The sequence below is a fragment of the Tilletiaria anomala genome, assembly GCF_000711695.1.
Source record: "Tilletiaria anomala UBC 951 chromosome Unknown K437scaffold_88, whole genome shotgun sequence".
Lineage (NCBI taxonomy): Eukaryota > Fungi > Basidiomycota > Exobasidiomycetes > Georgefischeriales > Tilletiariaceae > Tilletiaria > Tilletiaria anomala.
The window spans coordinates 20,071-41,544 of NW_013546934.1; the positions used below are offsets into that span (position 1 = coordinate 20,071).

General features: G+C 57.2%; 7 protein-coding genes across 7 annotated transcripts; 3 read left to right on the forward strand and 4 right to left on the reverse strand.

The window, feature by feature from the left end:
• The first annotated feature begins 228 nt into the window (after nucleotides 1–228).
• K437DRAFT_258557 (uncharacterized protein) lies at nucleotides 229–1,382 on the forward strand. Its single transcript, XM_013386015.1, has 3 exons — nucleotides 229–598; nucleotides 673–873; nucleotides 957–1,382. The coding sequence occupies exons 1-3, from the start codon at nucleotides 374–376 to the stop codon at nucleotides 1,257–1,259; spliced, it is 729 nt and encodes a 242-aa protein (XP_013241469.1). The 5' UTR covers nucleotides 229–373; the 3' UTR covers nucleotides 1,260–1,382.
• A 113-nt stretch (nucleotides 1,383–1,495) lies between these two features.
• Nucleotides 1,496–6,030, reverse strand: K437DRAFT_269913 (putative sulfite reductase cys-4; the record flags this gene model as incomplete). The annotated part of the gene is made up of 2 exons (XM_013386016.1): nucleotides 1,496–1,566; nucleotides 1,650–6,030. 2 exons carry the CDS (start codon nucleotides 6,028–6,030, stop codon nucleotides 1,496–1,498), a joined length of 4,452 nt encoding a protein of 1,483 aa, XP_013241470.1.
• Nucleotides 6,031–8,159: 2,129 nt separating this feature from the next.
• On the reverse strand, nucleotides 8,160–10,709 carry K437DRAFT_258561 (uncharacterized protein). Its single transcript, XM_013386017.1, has 6 exons — nucleotides 10,536–10,709; nucleotides 10,407–10,462; nucleotides 9,980–10,344; nucleotides 9,697–9,902; nucleotides 8,801–9,605; nucleotides 8,160–8,702 (listed from the first exon to the last, which is right to left on the reverse strand). Exons 1-6 carry the CDS (start codon nucleotides 10,593–10,595, stop codon nucleotides 8,296–8,298), a joined length of 1,899 nt encoding a protein of 632 aa, XP_013241471.1. The 5' UTR covers nucleotides 10,596–10,709; the 3' UTR covers nucleotides 8,160–8,295.
• Nucleotides 10,710–11,110: 401 nt separating this feature from the next.
• Nucleotides 11,111–13,311, forward strand: K437DRAFT_258562 (putative mannose-1-phosphate guanylyltransferase). The gene is made up of 2 exons (XM_013386018.1): nucleotides 11,111–11,593; nucleotides 11,695–13,311. Exons 1-2 carry the CDS (start codon nucleotides 11,468–11,470, stop codon nucleotides 13,162–13,164), a joined length of 1,596 nt encoding a protein of 531 aa, XP_013241472.1. The 5' UTR covers nucleotides 11,111–11,467; the 3' UTR covers nucleotides 13,165–13,311.
• A 226-nt stretch (nucleotides 13,312–13,537) lies between these two features.
• K437DRAFT_218026 (uncharacterized protein) lies at nucleotides 13,538–13,738 on the reverse strand (the record flags this gene model as incomplete). The annotated part of the gene is made up of 1 exon (XM_013386019.1): nucleotides 13,538–13,738. A coding segment is annotated over one exon (201 nt), but the record flags the coding sequence as incomplete, so codon positions are not given.
• A 5,017-nt stretch (nucleotides 13,739–18,755) lies between these two features.
• Nucleotides 18,756–19,554, forward strand: K437DRAFT_184689 (uncharacterized protein). Its single transcript, XM_013386020.1, has one exon. The coding sequence runs from the start codon at nucleotides 18,969–18,971 to the stop codon at nucleotides 19,455–19,457; it is 489 nt and encodes a 162-aa protein (XP_013241474.1). The 5' UTR covers nucleotides 18,756–18,968; the 3' UTR covers nucleotides 19,458–19,554.
• On the reverse strand, nucleotides 19,511–21,364 carry K437DRAFT_258565 (Pkinase-domain-containing protein). The gene is made up of 4 exons (XM_013386021.1): nucleotides 20,901–21,364; nucleotides 20,159–20,808; nucleotides 19,975–20,083; nucleotides 19,511–19,907 (listed from the first exon to the last, which is right to left on the reverse strand). Exons 1-4 carry the CDS (start codon nucleotides 21,138–21,140, stop codon nucleotides 19,563–19,565), a joined length of 1,344 nt encoding a protein of 447 aa, XP_013241475.1. The 5' UTR covers nucleotides 21,141–21,364; the 3' UTR covers nucleotides 19,511–19,562.
• Nucleotides 21,365–21,474: the final 110 nt, after the last annotated feature.

Sequence of the window (21,474 nt, forward strand, 5' to 3'; positions counted from 1 at the left end):
TCGCTGCTGAATACGAACCTGAAGGGGTGGGAGGCCACCATTGTCATGGTTATCGTCTCCTCCGAGTCAGTGATCGGCGCTCGGAGATGGAGTTGCCAATGGCCACCCCATCACCCACTGGCGCAGTGCCTGAAGCTTGGTTTGATCCGTTCCGCCCGAATTTGGGGATCCTTTGAAGCAAGCAAAGGGATCTCGATCCTTGACTTCGCACCATTTACTACCGCCGCAGCCAGGGTCATTCAGTAAGACCCCTCCTCGTTCATGCCTTGCTTGCGGCACTTGAGGGACGGCCTTCAGTGTCTAGCTTGTGTCCATCGCATCGATATCGAGGCGAAGACAATCGCAGTAGGTTGTGAAGTTCAGTGTGCCAGCCATGAGGGTGGTGTCGAAGTGCAGCGCTCTCCTCTCCGACTTTGAGGTGCTGTCGCTGCTGAAGGAGATGGAACAAGAGCAGCTGTCTAGCCGCAAAGCAGGCAATCAAATGGCGCACACAATTGATAAAAAAAAAGAGCGGGCTGGCAAGGCCTCATTGTCCCTAAAAGAAGAGGAGGACCTCATGCGCTCAATGCCCGAGAATATCCGAACAATCCAGTACGAAGTGGGTGCAGAAAAGAGGGATGAGACAGGCCGCACTGATCAGATGCTGACGTCCACCTTGTATTGTTAATGCAGCTCATCAATACGCTTTCCGAACGACATAGAGGCTGTGCGCAACAGACGCCTGAGATCATCAGCAATTTTCTGGACGAGCTCAAAGCAGCTGGCTTCACCGCACCACCTGGGCCGAGAGGGCGACGGCGAGGGATGCTCACAAAGGCGGAGCAGCTACAGATCCTCAACCATTCACCTCAAACACCCGTAGAGCTGTATACCGTAAGCTTTTGCTCGAACTCTCGAATTTTTGACAATGTCATGGGCCTTAATTTCCTGTAACGTTCCGCTCACCCCGCGCACAGATGGTCGACGGCATGGAAGAACGTCTAGAAGAGCAAGACATCGAAACGCTTCTCGGCATCATCCTCCGGTGCCTTCCACCGCCAGCTTCTCCGTACGAGGAAATGCTCGTCTCAGACGCAGCAGCTCAGGACGCACAACAGCGTGCCGCGACAGCCGCCGAGCTCGCTGCGCTGGACGATGAGGACGAAGCGATGAATGCGGCCGCGCAGTATGATCAAAGCATCGTTGCCGATGGTGACGAATTCATTCATGAAGGCAAGACGGATGCGATTGATGATGAGAAGGATGACGACGCCGATTAGCGGGACGGTAAGCGCTTCCCCGACACCGCACAGCTTTTTTCAATCATGCACTTGTTGTATTCTGTCTGTTTTGCACACATGCCGCTGCTCAGTTGCACCGCCATCGTCCTTTCTCAAACGCAACCTTGCTTTTTGAAGCTGACTAAATACACATCTATTGCATAAGACGAGTGACCCCTGGATCTGACTATGATTTTTGAGTTGTGTGATCGCGACATTAACACTAGAATGTGCCTTCACGCAGTCGCCGCAGGGACGACCTTAGGCGCAGGTATTGGCGAGAAGCCATCCGTGTTGACGTTGTCATCTGAGGATACAATGGCAAGAAAAAGCGACGTATTCGTTAGCGGGACGCTCCATGGGCGCAAGTGCAACACTTTTTTCACTCACAGAACGCTGCGCCAGAAGTGGTGGGAGCAATGATGCCAGCGCGAATGACCCAATCTCCGAACGCCTCGCCAGTGATGCGCTCCTGTGCGTAGCGCGCGATCATCGGCTCGAGTAGCTCGAGGATCTCCTTCTCGCCGACGCCGTCGCGGAAGATCTTGTTAAGTCGCTGACCGGCATGACCACCGCCGAGCAGCATCAGGTAGCTTCCGGGCGCCTTGCCGACAAAGCCAATCTCGCCGAGCCATGGTCTCGAGCAGCCGTTGGCGCAGCCGCTCATGCGCATTGTCACCTCGTCGTCGCGCAGTCCGTTCTTGAGGAAGAGCCTCTCCACCTTCTCGACCAGCACAGGCAGGTAGCGCTCAGACTCGGCCATGGCGAGGCCGCACGTGGGGAAGGCAACGCATGCGGATGCGGATAGCTGAAGGCCGGAGAGGTTCCAGTTGTCCATCTTGTACTTTTTGAGATGCGCTACAATGGCCGGCTTGTCCGCATCGCTCACGTCCGAGACGATGATGTGCTGGTTGGGTGTCATACGGAAGTGGCCCTTGTGAAACTTGGCTAGCTCGCGCAGACCGGTGCGGAAAGGCGCCTCAGGCGTGTCCTTTACCCGCCCGTTTTCGAGCCAGAGACCACAGTGCCAAGCGTCCTTGTGGTCTTTGTACCAGCCGTACCTATCAGTATTCTCGGTAAACTTGTACGGCCGCGGCGCCTCGAGCTTGAAGCCCAGGCGACGCTCGAGCTCCGCCCTGAAGTTCTCGGGACCCTTCCAGTACTTGTCGATGGTGTACTTGAGGCGCGCCTGCTTCCTGTTGGTGCGGTTGCCCGTGTCGCGCTGAATGAGCATGACCTCCTTGCACGCCTCGAGCGTCTGCTCCGGCGTAACAAAGCCGATGACGTCACCGAGACGTGGATATGTGATCTTCATGCTGTGCGTGACGCCCATGCCGCCTCCGACGCTGAGGTTGAATCCTGCGAGACGCTTAGTCTTGGGGTCAGCGATAGCGATGAGGCCAATGTCGTGGGCGAAGCAGTCCGTGTCATTACGTGGGGGCACAGCGATGGCAATCTTGAACTTGCGCGGCAGGTAGTACGGACCGTACAACGGCTCGTAGTCCTTGAGAGCGCCACCGATAAGAAGCTGATTGCTGCTGTCGGTGCCCTTGTCGAGCCAGATCTCGTGGTAGGCGTTCATGCGCGGAAGGAGGTACTCGGAAATACTCTTGGAGAAGGCGAACGTGTCTTCGTGCAGCTGTGAAAGCGATGGGAGCGGGGTGCACATGACGTTCCTGTTGACGTCACCGCACGCGGCGATGGTGTCGAGCATGCTCTTGTTGATGCCTTGCATGGCAGCCTTGAGGTTGCTCTTGACGATGCAGTGGTACTGCAGCGTCTGGCGCGTGGTGATCTTCAGCGTCTGGTTGCCGTACTTTTCAGCGACATCATCGAGCTGCAGCCACTGCTGGGGCGTGGCAACACCACCGGGAATGCGGCAGCGGATCATGAAACTGTACGCGGGTTCCAGGCCCGCAGCCTTGCGCTCCTCGACAGTGTCGCGGTCGTACTGCATGTACGTGCCATGAAACTTTGTGAGCTGCGTGTCGGCCTCGGCGATCGCGCCAGTCGAGGTGTCTGCTAGACCCTCCCGGATGGTACCACGGAGGTAGTTGGATGCAATCTTCATGTGCTCGTTGGTGATCGGCTCCGGCTCGGCCTCCTTGACCTCGATCGAGTCGACGCTGAGCGCCTTCCAAAGGAGGGACTCCCAAGCATTGTAGCCCGTCTGCCAGCCGTCTGCATCCTGGTCGTCACCGAGACCCAAGTCGATCATCCTCTCTGCACCAAGCACAGACAAGCGCGCATCCAGGTCCTTACCGGACTTGTTGTAGTAGTGTGCGTCCTCTGGCCTGGGCCAGTAGTGGCTGTCGCCCATGCCAAAGACGGCGTACTTGAGCTCGGAGCCGGCAAAGATGCCGTCGCTGAGACGGTTGTTCAGCGTCTTCCACGTCTCCCTGCCGTTCTGCGGAAACTCGCCCTGGCCGGCGGTAGATGTGACGAAGGCGACGTTCTTCTCCTGCTTGAGCTCGTCCGCGACGGGGAAGTCGTCCATGGCGAGCACACGTGCCGCGAGGCCCCGTGCGCGCGCACGCACGCCGAGCTTCTTGGCGACCTTTTCGGCGTTACCGCCGTCCGATGCGTACAGAAGCAACAGCGGTGGGCCGTCCATGGCGCTAAGCAGGGCGTCATAGGCCTGCTTTGCCTTGCGCTTCTGCGCGGCGAGCAAGCCGCTGCCTTGCGATGCGGCGAGGTCGTATGACAGCTGCGGCTGGGCGTTGGAAAGGTACGACAAGTGGTTCTGGCGATCGAGGAACTGCTTGAGCTGCTCGCGCACGCGCGCGCCGTCGAGGCGGAAGACGTCCGCGCCGCGCGCCTCGGCGCTTGGGTCCCAGCGGAAGAGCGGCCAGTAGCCTGAGTCAATGGCGAGCTTGGTTTCCTTGAGCACCTCGAGCGCGGGTGCCTGCTCGGTGCGGAAGGGAACATACGCCAGAACGATTGAGGGGCCGTTGAAGCGGTCGGCCTCCTGGAGCGCGTGCAGCACCTGCGTGTAGTCCGCATAGACGGCTGTACTAGCGACGTACGCGTTACCATAGTTCATCGCGTACAGCCCAATGTCCTTCTTGCGCTTGTCTGCGTCGACGCTATCACGCTTGGTGTACGGGAGGGTGTCGAAGATGAGCATGTTGACGTTCTTGCCGGACGCAATGACGTGGTGCACGCCGCTCATGCCCGTGTCGTACGCCCAGGCGTCGCTGCCGATGATCCAGCGCGACTTTTGCTTGGTCACAGCAGGGAGCAACTTCTGCACATTTTGCAGTGCTGAGCCAGACGATGAAGACTCTGCAATGAGCGATGCGAGCTCCTTTCCGGCCAGTGCTGCTTGCTCGGCGTCCGAGTCAACGAGCTGCACGAAACGTGTGAGCAGCTCGTGGACACGGGGCTCAAGACGACCAGCACGCAGAGCCTCCTGCGCCTGCGCGACGAGCTCATCTCGCTTCTCAAAGTCCGCGAGGATCTGGCCGAACGCGTACTCTGGGCTGTGAGCAGCAGGGTGTAAGTCTGAAGTGTCAGCAGGTGAGTTGACGACGTGCAGCCGCGCGTCGAAGACCTGCTCGAGCATCGAGTGGTATGCTTTCTCATGCTTAGGGACGTGCGGTGGCTCAGCACCGGCGGTAGCGGACTGGGCTGCTGGCGAGGGTAGTGCGCCGATGAGAGCGCCATGGCTCTTGCTCTCGAGCGCAGCAGTGACCGCAGCGCTCGCTTCGGCCGCCGATGTCTCGCTGATGTGACCGAGTGACGCACCGACAATCGTGGGCGGCGTGACAGACACATCGTGCAAGCCGGTAACAATGTCCGTAAAGACGGGCCCGAGCCGCGTGGTGCGCTTGCCGGTCTTTTCAAGCACCGCAACTGTCGATGCCTTCGTCAAGAGCTCACCGTGTTGCTCAAACAGAAGGGACGGGCGCACAAGGCCAATCTCGACGACGGAAAAGTCGGCGGCAAGATGTTTGGCGCCTCTACCGAGCGCCACAACAATTCGATGCTCATTGTCCCCAGAGAGAGTATACGGTGCAACCTCGGAGTCAGTTATATCGGTGACCCGGGCGTACGCATCGAGCAGCGCCTCTTTGAGATCGCTGAATGCTGGTGCTGCCGAAGACTGGACCTGGACCGTTCCGTCTACGCTTCCGTTGCTGTGACCATTTCCGTTGGCATGGCCATTCGCGCGGCCGTTCGTCTGCGTCGAAGATGTGCGCTGGAAGAACTGCTTGAGGTCAAGCTCGGGTACCTCTTCGAAGCTACTATCTCCTTTCTCGCTTTCCAACTCGAAAAAGTGCAATACGGCCTTGCGGGCCCCGAGCGCAGCCTTGGAAGCTACAATAGCGTGAGCCTGCGCCTGCTGCGCGGTTGAGCTGTAAATCAGCGCAAGACCGGACGAGCGAAGCGCAAGCACGTCCGAGTGGTCGCCACCTGCTGGCAGCGCGACGTGGATGGCGATGGGAAGATTGATGAGCTGGGAGAGGTAGGGCAGGAATCGGGTGAGGACATGTCGGTCCGAGACGGCGAGCAGCGTGGCCAATCTCCCCGTTTGCTCCTGCTGCAGCTGCTTTTGGGCAAGCCGCACAAGTGAGTGCGCAAGTTCTGCCTGCTGCGGGACGGCCTCGAGCTGCTCGGGCGCAAAGGCACGCTGGTCCTGCAGCGCCTCGAGTGTCGCTGCGTAAGGGGAAGTTGCAGAGGCGCGAGTTGTGAGGAGGATCGCACCGGACGAGTATGCTGCCACCCGCGCGACGGCCGCGGCCGCGGCCGAGGTGGATGTACAAGTCATGTCTGGTCTGTAACAGGTAGGAATACAGAGGAGGAGCCGGGGTCAGAGAAGCCCTTTTGACGAAGAATGCACGCGTGACTCGGGGATGTGGTGGTGGCGAGGCTGCGGTTCCCGCTCTAAAAAAGCCGGCCGGTCGGCCAACCGACCGGCCGATCGATCGATCAACCAGACAGACACTCACCGATGGATGGGTCCACACGCACGCACACCGTTGCCATATGACAGGCCCCTCCGGGGAGTACTGTAGCCGTTTATAAAGAGCGAGCTGCGGGATATGCTGATGGTAAGAGGAAATAAAGAAGAAGGACAAGTATATCCAGTCCTGACCCGCTCCCAAACAAATAGTGTTCGCGACCGATATCCGCTTGCTCCCAATGAAAGCACGCACCCTCCGTGTCCTTCTCTCGCTCCACTCCTAGGCTACGCCTCTCTTGGCACCTGTGGATTTGTCACCAGGCAGAGGGGAACCAGTTGGGGCCGAGGCATACACACACCCATGCACTCAATTCAGGTCTCCACTTTCGGAGACTGTCGGCCTTCTCTGCTAACTTTTCCCTTTTTCCCCAGAGTTGGCCAACTCCTCTCCGCACTGAACACACTCTCTCGCACGGAGATATCAGCAGGAGCAGGCCTCGCCAGCTTCAAACCCCACGATCCCTAGTATGACGAGATCATGGAAAATTCGGGACGTAGCATACTATCTCCACAATGGTTGAGATAGCTCAATCTCTTCTGACAACGCACAGGGTGGTCTCATTCTTTCGTACAGCATCAATCTTTTTACAGTTTGTTTGAGAGTGCCTTAGTTGTGGCTGGAGCGAACCTCCAAGTGTGCAAAGCACGCCATCGTCGGCCAGCAAGCCACCTTTCACAAGAAGCACACGCCGGGCGAAGACGAGAGCAGGTGGGAGGGAAGCCGAGGCTTGGCGGTTGCACCGATTAGAAACATAATCGGACTCTCGCCCCGAGCGAGAATCAGTCAGCTCTAGTCGCTACTTTGGTTGATGCCTCTCATCACTGCATCTCATCGTTCATTCTCTAGCACTCATCCGAGCATTGCATTGCCAACTGCGCAAAGGACGAGACGGCAATCCATGTGGCGCTGGGGGACCATCTTTCTGATGGATAGTTACGTCTGATGATACTCTGCAACTTGTGCCTGCATACGTGGCATCAGTCCGCGCGGGTGATTCAAGCTGCCCTACGCGACCTGCTGCTATAGACGCCGCCCTCACGGTTGTCGAGATAGATACTCGCTGCCATCCTTGCTATGTGGGCTGCCACGTTTCAGCAGTTTGACCTGCCAACATGAATTCTCGTCCTTAGTGGCAGATCAATACTGTCTTGTCTCGGCGCTCCTCTTTGAAGGGCGCACAATGCAGAAGGCAGCGTGTTCGCTGCTGTCGCTTCTCGCAGGACGCAAGCAATTTATCTCGTCCCAACTTGTTGGGTGGCGCATTTCGCGATTGTGAGCATCAACGACCCGGAATGCCATCGTCTGCCAGGCAGGGTAAGCCATGGCCACTTCTTGGTACAGGTGCTTCATCTCCGCGTTCGGCAAGGTGAGGGGAGGCGTGCAACTTGGCCGTCCATCTTGACATGTGCCAAAATGTCCATTGCTATGATGCAATGTGGCAAGTGCTTCGTAGCCTCGGCCTGATCGCGAGTGTAGACTTGGTACAACAGGGGCGAAGCTTTGTATGTCTGCATGATAGCCATGTCCTCTGTGCGTTCATCCCATCTGTCCATCGACACTGCCTTTGTTTCACCACCACGTGTGCCAGATCAGATCTCGACTGCGGGCCGCTGATCCATTTTCTTGTGGAGTCGCCAAAGCAGTATTGCAGTATTACGCAGGCGCAGATGGGATGCTGTATGGTCGCACTGACGGTGGTACTATCATGCAGGGGGTATACGCACGCACCACCCCCTCTCCCCTTTTGTACCGAGTCTGACTACCTGAAGCGTCAGAGGCTACAGCTTCTCAACGAACGGAGAGTGCCTAAAAACAAGCAACACTCACCAAGAAACAAGCAACAGAATCAAGTTCTCCAAGACAACGGCGTTCATGTGCCATTGAGGCGATCGTCCTTTGACGTTTCGTATCGATAAGACACTGCAACTCGCGCCCAGGGAGGCATCACGAGTCAAGCGAGGGTTGATAGACTGCATCGAACTGCGCGAGCGTCTGAACAGCACGCAATCGACTACATGTACATATGGTACTGCGACATGATCGCATGCGGTGGAGTGTAATACGATGCATCACGCCTTCTTCTGCTTGCCGAAAAAGCTCATCAGACTCTGCTGTCCCGGCTTGTTACTGTTGTTGTTGGAACCAGTTCCCCCCGCGGCATCTGCGCCACCTCCGCTTTGCTTCCTGCCAGCAGCAGAAGCTGAAGCAGGAGCGGGAACGGGAGCTGGCGCTTTGGGCTTGCTGGGTGGCGCTGCTGGTGCTGGTGCGGGTGCCGATGTGGGTGCAGGTGCAAAAGGCTTCGTGTCCTTCGCTTTGTCCGCTTTGCCATCCTCCACCCCTTTGCTTTTACTACCTCTGTGACCGCTACTGCTGCTGGCACCGGCAGCCTTACGCTTGTTGCTCATGCTCTTTGCGCCGTTGTCCGAGTCACTCTCCCACGAGCTGTACGACTCGTACGTTTCCACGTTGCGCACGACTGCAAAGCAAAGCAAAGACAAATGGGTGTGTAGAGGCGAGCGCGTCAGTGAGGTGCGACGCGCAGATCGACTGACCATAGCCAACGAGTGGACTCACCCGTCCTGCCCTTGGCATCTTTTGTTTTCTCCTTCTTCTTGACCATCCGCTGCTTGCGGACGCGACGCTTTTCTCGTGAGCTTTTCCGCTCCTCTGCGTCCGCGTTTCCGCGCATTACGCTCGTGCTCGCCTTGCTAGCAGCCGCAACAACCGGTTCTCCATCCGCTCCGGCTTTACCAGCGTCGTCCTCATCCGAATCCATCATCGCAAGTAGGGCCGCCTTCTCACGCTCCCGCTGGTCTTTCTCCTTCGTCTTGGCGGCGTTGCCTTTGCCCTTTATCGCATTCATTGGAGCACATGGCGCTTCTGTGCGTTTTCTGGCCGCTTTCCCTGCAACCGCGACGTCGTCGATGTCGTCATCTGCATAGCCGATCGGACCCATATCCGTATCGTCCTCTTCATCCTCCTCCTCGTCGCCGCCGCCTGCTCGAGGCGCTTCTTCCAATTCGCTGCCGTCATCGTCTTCATCCGATGAGATAAGGCGCGCGTTGCCCTTACGACTCTGCCCCCTCTCCTTCTCGGCCGCCGACTTTTTCACAGCGGGTGGCGGCGGGGTTTCCTTCTTCTTGGGTGGGGCCGCTTTTGAAAAATCAAGCGTCCCCTTCTTTCGCATTGATGGCGCTGCCGGCTCGCTACCCTCGGCTGACGTACCCGCACCCTTGAGCGCGATGTTGCCCGTCTTGGACGCCATAGCTGGCGGTGCGTCCTTGTTGACACTTGCGGCTGCCACGGCTGCCGCTGAGCCATATACTGCAGCTTTGGTGGCATCGGCACCTTTCAACAGGCGCGCCTTGACCCGCTCGTCCTGAAGTAGCGCACACGGGAGCCAAAGAAAATGGCAGCGTCAGCGGACATACACTGCAGACGAGCACCTGCACCAAACGCTCAACACTCACGAGTATATCTTCCACCTGGGAATTGTGCATCACGCCCAGCTTGCTGCCCCGATCCGCTGCCTCCCATGCTCGCGCGTACGTCGGGTTGGAGTGAAGGTCGGTCTGCGTCGAGACGATGCCTGGGCTCGTACTGACCGCCTTGACGGCGCCGGCCTGTAAAGAATAGATGTGCACGCTTGTGATGGTTTCAAAACGCGCTTTGGCCTCTGTTTTAGGTTTGGAGGAAGGGAGGTGGGATCGTAAGCAAGAACATCGTTGGTGCGATGCACGCACTGCTGCTCACCTTCCAGCTTTTCATCGCTGACGAGGAGAGTCACGCTGATGGGGACACTGGCTTCCTGTAGCTCATCCGATCGTCCCTGCAATGTCACTTGTGCACTCGAAGTGATTTGCGTATCCTCGGCCCCATCGACTAGCATAGCAGCGCCTCCATCCGCGGAGTCATTGGCGCCGGCATGACCGCCACCGCCGCCGCAGCCACCACCAACACTTGATTCAGGATTTGCATCCTGGTGTTTGCGCTTCTTTGCGCTGGTCTTCCGTGAGCCAGCACTGGTCTGGCCCGCGGGTAGACGACCTTTGATGATGAATGTTGCATGTACGGGCTCTGATGATTGCGCTGCTTTTGCGAAAAAATCCTGCATTTGCCTGGAGGAGAATTGGGTCAGCCTTCGCGCGCTGTGGCCATCTCGTTGCTGAAAACGACACACTTTTTGGCCTCGAAAATGTGTATCCGACGCTCGCGGGACATGACACGATATGTAATCTGCAGTCCCAAGCGGTCTCCCGCATGTGGTCAGTGCAAGCGTTGGTGTAAAGGCCTGATGACACGAGCTCACCATCTTCTTCTCGTGGCGGACCCGCGCATCGAGAAAGTCGGCGCCGCTGTCTGCCAGCATCTTGCCTCGGGAGCAGCGAGAAGAGCAAAATTATAAATCTTTGGGGTTTCGCGGCCGTCGATGCTACCAAGAAGCCGTTGTGGTCGACGTGTAATGGACGTCCACTTGTCAAAGCCAAGCCGATTTGGATGTCGGCCTTCTCCACCCATGTACAATGTACGTTGTGTTGAGATGGAGATCGAGCGTGTCTGGCCCGAGCAAACGCGTCGCGCCATGTTCTCCCAAGCCGGCCGGCCGGGGCTCGGAACTCGGAATGCGGCTCTCCGAGTAGGGAGCTGAAGGGCGGGCGCCGTTGCCGAGGGCGGCTTGCTGGTAGACTGCAACGGCACAGTCTCTGTGGCGGAGAACTGTGAGAGCGCGGAGGGCGGGTGCATTGTGCGGCCGTGCTGTGCCCGGCCGCGGCAATGCGCAACGCCAGTGCTTGGTGTCAGGTTGTGGTGCTCTCTGCACCGCTTTGTATGTATGAGTACATAAGTATCAAAGGCGCGAAGCCCATATACACAGCACAAAGCCCCCAAGGTGGAGACGCCAAAGCAGAAGTTGATCATGACGGCAGCATCTGAGCAGAATCAGTAACAGCCTTGGACCGCCATCGATTGACTCGTCGTGACCTGCACCGACAACTACGCCCACTCCTCCGTGTATTCGCGAGAAAGCCCGGGACTTGCCTTCCCTCCCTTACACCTCGCCCTTTTCTTCAGCGATTCGGAGACTGTCGGGCTGGCTTCAAATCGAGCATCCACGACGCTCGACAGCAACTCCTTCCACCTTACCGCAAGTAGTCCACGCCTGGCGATTGCGAGATAGAGGAGCAAGCCGACGACAGTCGTCACCTGCAATAACAAACACCTGCGCTGCGTCAATCCATCAAGATGGCGTATCTCGAACCGACAGGGGGGCAAAGCCAGCTGTCGAACGGCAGCAACCCAGCTCACGGCCAGGCGGATTCTGACATTCTGGCGCAGATTCTGGCGGGCGTCAGCAACATGCAGAGAGAGGTTTGTATCTTGTACTCGTTCCTTGCAAGCATCAAATGTGACGTCGGGCACATGGTGGAAGGAAAGACTGACCATACCGGGACCCATGGCATACCCTCCAGATCTCACGATTACATCAACGCATGGACCAACTCGAAGAAGGTGGCTCGGCAGCAGGTGCCAACTCTCCCTTCTTCGGCCCGCAAATCCTGGCCGGAGGCATGGCACCGATCCCCTACCCGGGGCACATTCGCTCACAGTCCTTCGTCACACGACGACAGTCGAACAGCTTTGTGCTTGCCGGCTCGCAAGCACGCGACATGTCGCCCGAAAAACATCAGCAACAGCACGCGGCCGGTGGTGCGTCATCGTCTGCTTCGGCAGCAGCGGCAGCTGGCGGCCTCGAAACCAGTAACCTCATGGCGCCACACCTCTCCCTCTCGTCCGGTGCTCTCTCGCAGCCTGATCCGATCCTGACCAAAGAGCCTTCTCTGCCGCTGTGGTGCGTCGTGCCCGCCGGTGGAGCAGGCACACGCCTGTGGCCGCTCTCGCGAGAGTCCTATCCGAAGTTCCTGCTAGACCTGACCGGCTCCGGAAGGACGCTGCTGCAAGCGACATGGGACCGCCTGCTGCCCCTCGCCGGGGCTCATCGCCTGATGATCGTTACAGGAGCGGCGCACTCGCCCGCAGTGGCGCAGCAGCTCCCGAGTCTCTCGCCGAGCAACCTGCTCACCGAGCCGCTGCCGAAGGACAGCATGGCCGCGATCGGCCTCGCTGCGGCCGTGCTGTATCACCGCGACCCGGAAGCGGTACTTGGCAGCTTTGCGGCGGATCACATCATCAGTGGACACGAGGCATTCGAGGCGGCCGTCATCGAGGCTGTCGCTGTCGCACAGGCCGGCTACGTCGTCACGATCGGCATTGCGCCGTCACACCCTTCGACGGGCTTCGGCTACATCAAGCTCGGCGAGAAGCTCAACGTGGACGAAGCACCCAATGCGCGCGTCGTGGCTGACTTCAAGGAGAAGCCGGACGCCAAGACCGCAGCGGCGTATCTGCAGACAGGCAACTATCGCTGGAATGGAGGCATGTTTGTTGTCAAAGCCAAGGTTTTGCTCGAGCTGCTCGCCATGACCAAGCAGAAGCTGCACGATGGGCTGATGCGGCTCGGTGCCGTGTGGGACAAAAACGAGGAGGAGCGCAGCGCCGCAGTGCGCGAGGTGTGGGAAGGGCTCGAGAAGATCGCAATCGACCACGCAGTTGCTGAGCCTGCGGCCAAACTTGGGCGCGTGGCCGTCGTGCCCGCCACCTTTGGCTGGGACGACGTCGGCGATTTCTCCAGCTTGGCGGACCTCATCGCCGCGGAAAAGGGCGAGGCGCGCGTGCTCGGCGACGCTCGCCTCGTCGTCACCGAGAGCCAGGCGGGGGGCTTGATTGTACCCGCTGCAGGCAGGCCCGTGGCGTGCTTGGGCGTGGACGACGTCGTCGTCGTCGATACCCCCGACGCGCTGCTCATCACGACTAGGGCTCGCAGTCAAGACGTGAAGAAGATCGTCAGTAGATTCAAGAAGCGATATCCAACCTTGTGCTGAGAAGCGCGCACGCGCAGGGAAACAGACCGCGGACAACAAAAAGAGAAGCGACTCAGGGACGAGTTATGAACAGATTCAGCGGCTTCAATGGGACAATCAGTGATCGTGTATTCAGGCAGCATATCTATAGCATCTATTCAGAACGCCATTGTGCAATATCTCGCAGTGTGCTGAACGGAGGCTTTTGAGAGCAGAAAGTTGTGATAGTACAGCAAATGAGAAGGCAGCGCACTTGTTCTGGTGCCTTGCACGTGCATCGTTCAACCTTGTCTCTACGATGAGATGGGAGGCGGAGGCAGCATAGATCAGCTCTCGTACTCGGCTAATGACCCATTTACGCCATCAAAGAGTCAAGTTCACAATCCGCACTCACCTGCTTGTGCTTAGGATCTTTGCTACAGATCACATACAACCGCCCCTTCCTACGCACGACCGAGCAGCCATCGCAGAACTTCTTCACGCTTGACCGGACCTTCATGCCTCGTACAGCGCTTGTCGCTCCCGCAGCTGTCGGCAAATTTGATGCTGAGACAGATTCTGCCGCGGGCACCGATGTTTTCGCTGCGAGCGGGCGTGATGCGAGAGCAAAGGGCAGAGAAAGTACCGGGGGACGCAATGAAACTTGCGCTGAGGTCGAGGTTGCAAGGCTGCGAGCCGCAAGACGGGAAGAGTTGGACGAGGTGGCGGCAGCGCAGCGCGCGCAGACGCGGGTGGCAAATCGTCCAAGGAGGTACATCGTGTCTTATAAAGTTATGCGACACTGGAGGCGTACGATAAGGTGCAAGTGATGTGCGAAAATGGAGAGAGAGCTGATGTTGGATAGAAGGTTGCAAGCTGTGAGCAGTTGATGCAAGGTGAAGACCTCGTCTTGGTCTGGAGAGCAAGCGCTGTGAGAGGATGACTTGATGATCAAAAATATCACGTGATGAATCGCGGCGGAAAGTTGCACCGAATGTCTCAACTCCTGCCCTGATCGCTGGCGATCAGCCCGTGCCCTAATAGCCTGGGTGGGACGCTGAGGCTGCCCAATTTTTTTTGTCTGCAGTACCAGAAGTTCAAAGAGGTGGCGCGTCTGTCGGCTTGAAAGAGTAAATCTAGCACAGAGTCCGGCAGGTCATAGTAGAAGAGTTTCGGGACCGCAGCAAGGGCCAATACCAGCGCTCAGAAGGCCAGTATGCCGCCGACCAAGCGCAGGAAGACCGCTTCCGGCCTAGCCGCGGGCCGCGATGTCACCGATGTCGCCGTCAATACATACACCCAGTCCCCGCAGTCTGACTACGCGGAAATCCTCCGCCGTGCGAACATCAAGACGTCCGAAGATGTAATCAAAGCGCTAAAGTCTTCAGAATGGACGTCAAACCTGGAAGACGGGGAACCTATTAGCCGCACTTCTGTTGCGCAAGCGGCATGGCATGCGCCGCAGACGCTGCTCTTTTTCCCGAAGAAGGCAGAGGTGCTGGGCGAATGGACGCTTGGATCCCTCGTGAAAAGCGCAAAGACAAGCCAATTGTCGGTTATACCTTTGGATTCTCCTGGCGTCAAGAAGGGAAGGAAGCGCAAGTCGTCTGCGTCTGGAAATTCTACAGGGAATGGTTCTGGAGTATCAGAACTACTGTCAAGCGCTTACTGGGATTTGCTAGCGTCCATCCTGAACGTGGTCGAATTTAAGCCCGACACCACCCCTCGAAATATCGACAGAACAAATTCAACAAATCTTGCCGGTAGCCACTCCGTGCTTCCTTTCCTTCTGTCATTCCTTACAACTCTCCAAGCCTTCTTGGGCCAAGACACGGCTTCCGTTCATACGGAGAATCTGCTAGAGCTTTCAGCAATGTTCGAAACGCCGTGCAAAACCCTTTGCTGCCTGCTGCAGTCTGGGAATCCCAGTCTTGTCAAAGCGAGCCACACGGCAGAATTTGACACACTGCAACAATCTTCGCTTGCACTGATGAACATCGAAGCCGCGCTACTGCAAAAGGCCATGGACACGCAACCGCACAAGCCATGGACAGAAGGAGGAAATGAGGCGTTGTTGCTACTGTTAAAGGCACTACAGAGCACGGTTGTTTTGCACGACAGTGTTCTGCAGCTCTGGCTAGCTGCTTTAGGCTCGGGAACGAACAGGAAGAAGGTCAGCACATGTTGATCAATAAGCACTGCTGAGCAGAACCACTGACTTGCTATGTCCATCATTCGCATTTCTGAAGGCTTATATCTACACACTCTCTACTGGTCTCAACACACTCTCAGACTTACTGAGCCTTGAAACGGTCCCTAGAAGCTCGTGGCTGATCGAGCAGCCTCTTTGGTCAAAAGAGATCCAGCACGTGAAGAAATTCGCTCGCATCACATTCGCAGACTCCATTCTCAATGCCGATGTCCTTCAACATGCATTGCAGAGAGATGGAACGGGCACCCACAAAAGTAGTATGACTCTGACGGCAGTGATAGAGGCTATTTCGCACGTTTCGACAACGCCGAAGGATGCTTCTGCCCTGCACATGCTCTGGGAGCTCTTGCCTATGCTCGTCAAGCGTCTACGGTCAAAAGGTGGCTTCAGCCTGCGTATCGATCGTCAAGCAACAGTGGTGGGGGACGAGCCCCAAAGTGGCATTACAGACGCTGTGATTCGTACGTCCATCCTACACGTTTTTATTCGGCCCGTGTACGGTGATGTTCTCCAGCAGGACCCTGCGAGTGATCGCAAAGGTGTGGTTCGCCCGGCGGGAATGACGGAGAAACAGATTGTTCAGCATTTACGCCATCTTGCCGATTGCGTGCTAGAATGCGAGCTCTACCGCGCCGGTACGCCGGACGGTGCTGAAGGCTGGGCGCACATTCTGCAGTCCCTACTAGCGGGTGCGCTCGGCCGGCAACGTGGCGTCTACCAGTCTACTACGACCCGGCTGGACGATATTCGAATCGTGGCGGCAGTATGGGCACTCGATAGCAACCTGGCGAGCGCGATGCTCGGCCCTACACTCGAAATGCTACTTACGGGGCCACCGGCCGCTCCTAGCGATGATGATTCCTCCCGAGCAATCCAGGTTGCTGAGAGAGCAGAACAATTGTTCAATCTCATCGTCAGCAGTGCTACGCGCACGCGCTCCCTGCCTGACCTATTGCAGCTCCTATCGGGTGCGATTGAGACAGTCCTGCAGCGGTTGCAATCTCAACAAACCGATGCAGATTCGGCCTTCCTCAGCATTGCACTCTCCCCGTTGTTCACGCCGCATTCCATACGCACAATGCGTCATGCAGTTCGGCACTCTATCAGCTCTCTGCAAGTCGTCGACGTGCTGTCACATGTTCGGAGTCGGTGCCTTGCGTATGGTGCTGCCTTCGTTGATTCACTCCAAGCAAGAGGTGCAGCCGACGCAGCAAGCGCCGCCGGGGTACTGGCCCTGGAGTTAGATCTCGCTAGCCACGTGATCGCGCAGGTGGACGTTGCTTCTGTTCGCAAGGAAGCTGTGCTGCTCATAAGGCAGCTTTTGCATTCTACAGAGCCACAAGGGCGCGGTGTCAAAGACGTCCTTAAATGCACCTTATCTGAGCTCACTTCATCTTCACACAAGCCAGCGCTATGCTTGCGTATCGTGAATGGAGCGCTGCGCTTTCTCGCTGCTGTTGATCAGCTTCGCGAGAGGCTGGAGGATGATGAAGCTTTTCCTGCCATTGTGCAGCCCGACGACTCCGCAGAAGTGGGCGATGGAAAGGAAAGCAGCACTCTCAAGAAGGATTTGGGAAATTTTGATGATATATTACCAGGCTTACAAAAGCTGCTTTCTGCTGAAACCGGGCTACCTGGCGACCAGACTTGGCAATTGGTGAGCGCTCGTGCGCATGCAATGATCCTGAATGCGTCGCTGATCATTCGACTCTTCCATGTCACAGTGCGACTCAACGCTGCATCTTCTACAAATGTCACAGAACGGCATACTCCCCTGGCAGCATTCCTTCGAAGCCCTCCTTTCGCTCATCATGGACACTTTGACTCGCCTCTTGCAAGATAGCCCAGATGCGAGCGAGGGACCAGGCCCATGGGATGGCAACATCCATTCTCCTACGCGAGAGGCAATTCGTACATCTGTTTGGGGACTTATTCTGCGGCGATGGGCAGCTCTAATTGACGCTGCTGCTGGCGGTGAAGGCGCCGTGTCTCTCACGGATATCAGCGGCATCATGCTCAACGCAATCACAAGTCCCAACACTCCTTCGGAGGATGCAAAAATCGTCACACAGGTGCTATCGTCTGCCGCCTTCCTCGAGCTTCCGAATTGGCGCAAAGCAATCCTTCAAAATGTTCTCAACGACAGTGTCGCTGGCTCGAAAACGACGCAAAAGGGGCAGAATGCTCACCGCTTAAGTGCAGTCACGCAATTTCCGCCTCAATACTTTGCAGGCAGGTGGGATGAAATCTGCCAGGCGGCTGTGCAATCACAGTCTCAGTCACAAAAGACAACTTTTCACTCGGTGCAAATCAGGACTGTGCTAGTGACAGCATTGAGGCAAGGTGCGCGGATGGAAGCGTCGCAGGTTCTGGCGGTGCTCAGCTCCATCACGGAGCCGACGTCTCGCGCGCTGGAGCATGAGACTCTTGCCATCCTGCGAGAGTGGGTTCGGAAGTATGGCTCAGCATCCGCCGAAGGCTTACCCGCGATGCACGCTGCTCTTCGTGAGAAGACGGCCATGAAGGCCAAGAGTTCGGCTCTCTGGGACCACAGTCTTATTGTCTTCCAGGAGACTCTGCTCGACACATTGCCGGGGTACGCCGCAAAGCTGTCCGAGGAAGTCGCCAAGGACGAAGCCATGGAAGCTCTCGAGAGAACTGTGAAACAAGTGCAAAATGCGCTCTCATGTGGCGATGAAGGGTTTGACCAGGTGCAGTGGTACTTGCGGGGTGCAGTTGCGAAGATTCGGCAAATCCAGTCAAGCTCGACATCCGCGAAAAGGCTCTCGCAAGCATCTGTGCAATTGTGCGCGCACATGGCCACGAAGCTTCTCGAAGAAATAGAAGGGAAAGAGCAAGCCGCAAACACTATGCACTCGGTTGATGTTCTGCTGCCCCTGTTCCACCTTCTTAGGCTTACTGATGCAAGTGACGGCGACATCAGCGTCTTGACTCCTACCTATGCACGGGCCTTGAGTTGCGGTATCCTCGATACACGCCTGCAAGCCGTGTACGCGGAGAGCGTCCAGAATCTCTCTGCTGCTCAGTACGAAGGTCATCTCGCTTGGGCTATGCAGCAACTCCAAATACATGCTGTGAGCGCTCAACCAGCGCTTGCCGAAGGCCTCAGCGAAGTTATAAGTGTTCTACTCATCCATTCGCCTGAGGGTTAGTCAGATGTCGCGCTTTGGGTATATTCCATTGATTCCAGTACTGACCGTGCTATCCATCTGACAGGTTCTGGAGATATCGTCCGCAAGTACTTTCAGATCTTGCTTGGTGTTTCAATCTCAAGCAGCTCCGCCTCGCAGCGAAGTATGCTCCGCACCGTGCGCGAAATCTGCCAAAAAAAAGTCAGTACATCGATGGTTGCCTAGAACGAGCATTACGTGGTCGCTGACCCTGGCACTTCTGTAAACAGACTGTCCTCCTTACTCATCAGCACACCGAGCTGCTCCTCTTCCTGATCAGCGGGCTGGTTTCCCCGAGGAATACTGACGTCGAGGTGCGAACCTCGCACGAAGACTCTCGTGCGATCTTCTTGGACATTACCAGCACCCTCTCCATCCTGATCCGTCAGCGGCGCGATCTTCTCGTTGGCCAACTGTCTCAGCTGAGCATCATACTCGGGCGCATGATTCACCTCCTCCGCGCTGCGATCCCTCGCCTTGGCGCAGCGCAACTGCGCACGATCCAGCGTAGCCTGCCTACCTGGCTCGATGTGGAGCACTTGCCGCTTGACGAGACGTGTGCACGTGCTCTGGCGCGCCTGTTAAGCGCGATCACGGCGCGTACGATCACGCTCGCCATCCGGTCCAGGACTGCCGCAGACAGCAGCGACAAGGTTGACTCACTCGCGAAGCCTTTTGCGCGGCACGCGATCCACGTGTTGGTCGCCTACGTCCGTGCGCTGCTCTCCTCGCCGTCCTCTTCGGCATTGTCGGCGACCTTTGTGCCTTCAACGTTGCAGCGCGCACTGGAGCCTGGCCTGTTCGCCCTGTGCGACATTACCAACAGTCATGACCGCGACGCGGCACTCGTCGGCATGCTCGACTCGGCGGGCAAGACGATCATGAAGCGGCTCTGGAGCTCGTGGGAGGCTCAGCGGTATAAAGGGCAGTAGATGCAACAAGGGCGAACGTGGTGTCATAGAATCAAAAGGAATGACAGCATACTCAGGGTCAAATACACCTTAAGCTGTATTATATACATATCACTTCACCTCCAATCAAGATACACCCCGCAGCGCCTTCTCCGTTAAGTCTATTAGTCCATCAATAGTCGGTCTCGCTTTAGGGTCTGTGGCAAGGCAGGACCTCACGATCTGGCGCGTTGCCTCCGAGTACTGGTCCCCATCCGGGAACTTGTACTTGCCATTGAGGACGGCGAGGGCGAGCGAGCCGCCTTGCTCGAGAGTCTGTGGCGTCTCAAAGGGTGAGTGGTGGTACGCCATGGCGAAGAGAGTGCAGCCGAGCGCCCAGATATCGACTGCTTCGGTGATCTCGGTACCAGTCTTGACATCAAAGAGCTCTGGCGCTCGATATGGCATGCTGGATTGCTCAGCGGCCAGGTCCTGCCCGGGTGCCCAGCAAGGCGATCAGAGTCTTGTCACTTCCGAACGAGATGCACAAGCGGCTTACCTGCTCAGCAATTGCTTCTCGCCGAGTCTTGATCATTCGCCGCGCTTTTATGGTACTCCCAAAATCGTAAAGGAGAGGTGTCTGCCCGTCGTCGGCAATCATGATATTCCTGCAGGAAACGATATTCTTCAGCTTCACCACCTACACCCCACGATTATTTTGTGATAGAACTGGAAATACTCACCCGGGCTTGATGTCGCGATGCGCATACGGCATCAGCTCTCCTGCCTTACCCTCTTCTGATCCCTCTCCACCTAGCGCTACCCTTCTGACGGTCTCATTTGAGTCCCTCGTTATATCCGAATCGGCGGCAGATGGCCGTGGGGGATAAGCAGCTGCCTCATCACCTTCTCCCCCTTCCCGATCAATGAGTGGCACATTGTCCCCGTCCTCTCTTGTCTCCTTGCGCGAGAGCGATGCCGAGTCGGACGCGTCATTGCTGCTGTTGCCGCTGCGCAACGTCGCTTTGAGCGTCGCGGTCGAGCTCGAAGCGCCAGGTGGGCCGTCCATGCTCATGCTAGGCGCTGATCTTTGCGCCGAAACATTCGGCAAGCGGTACTGATGCAAGCACTTGACGGCCTTGCACGCTCCGAGGAAGAGCTGCAGCATCTCCCTCTCGCCGAATCGACTGCCTCGTACGACGTGCGCGTTGATTGCATCTTGTACGTTACCTTTCGAATAGTACGGCAGAAAGATGTAGATGATCTTTCCGTCACCCTCCTGCACGACTGCCGAGTCGAAAATGCGGATGATATTGGGTGATCGGAAGCGTTTCGTCGCATCGACCTCCTTCAACGCTTCTCGGAATGAGTCTGATCCATATGCACATCGGATCTGACACGTTAATATTGAACCATCCCCATTAACACATAGCAATCAGCAAGATTGATACTCGTCGAAATGAGTATCTCGGCGGGAGTCCCTACCTTTTTGAGCGCGAATTCCCGACCGCTCTGCGCATCGCGTGCGAGGTAGACGAAGCTGAACCCTCCTTCGCCGAGCAGCTTGACGATCTCGAAGCTGCGGCCGTTGAGCTTGAGCGAGGACGAGGAAGGCCCGCAGGGCAGACAGGACGAGAGCGCAAAGATGGCATCTTGCGCTCGGTCGAAGATCGAATGGAGCAGTGAGCTGTCACCTCCACCGGGTACGCTGCCGTAGCCGGACATGATGCGGTTCGAAAAAGCCGTGAGCTTGGGATGCCGTACGGGGCTGCGCGACAAGTTCTACTGAACGGGGTTTCCTCCGCTCTGCCGGCCGCGGGTTCGCTGGAGACAGATTGCTAGCAGTCAGCGGCTGTCAGTATGCCGTGAAGAATCTGTGTCAGGACCCCAATGGGGCTGATGAGAGAGGTGTGTGAGCGAGCGTGACAACGTGAGGAGGGTCGATTCCCTGAATCGGTGTGACATGCAGTCAAAGAGGAAACGAATGCCTCCCGATGTAGGGCATCACTAGACCGGCACCAGCAAGCGGCTCAGAGGCGCAGGCGGCGTTCAGGGAGTC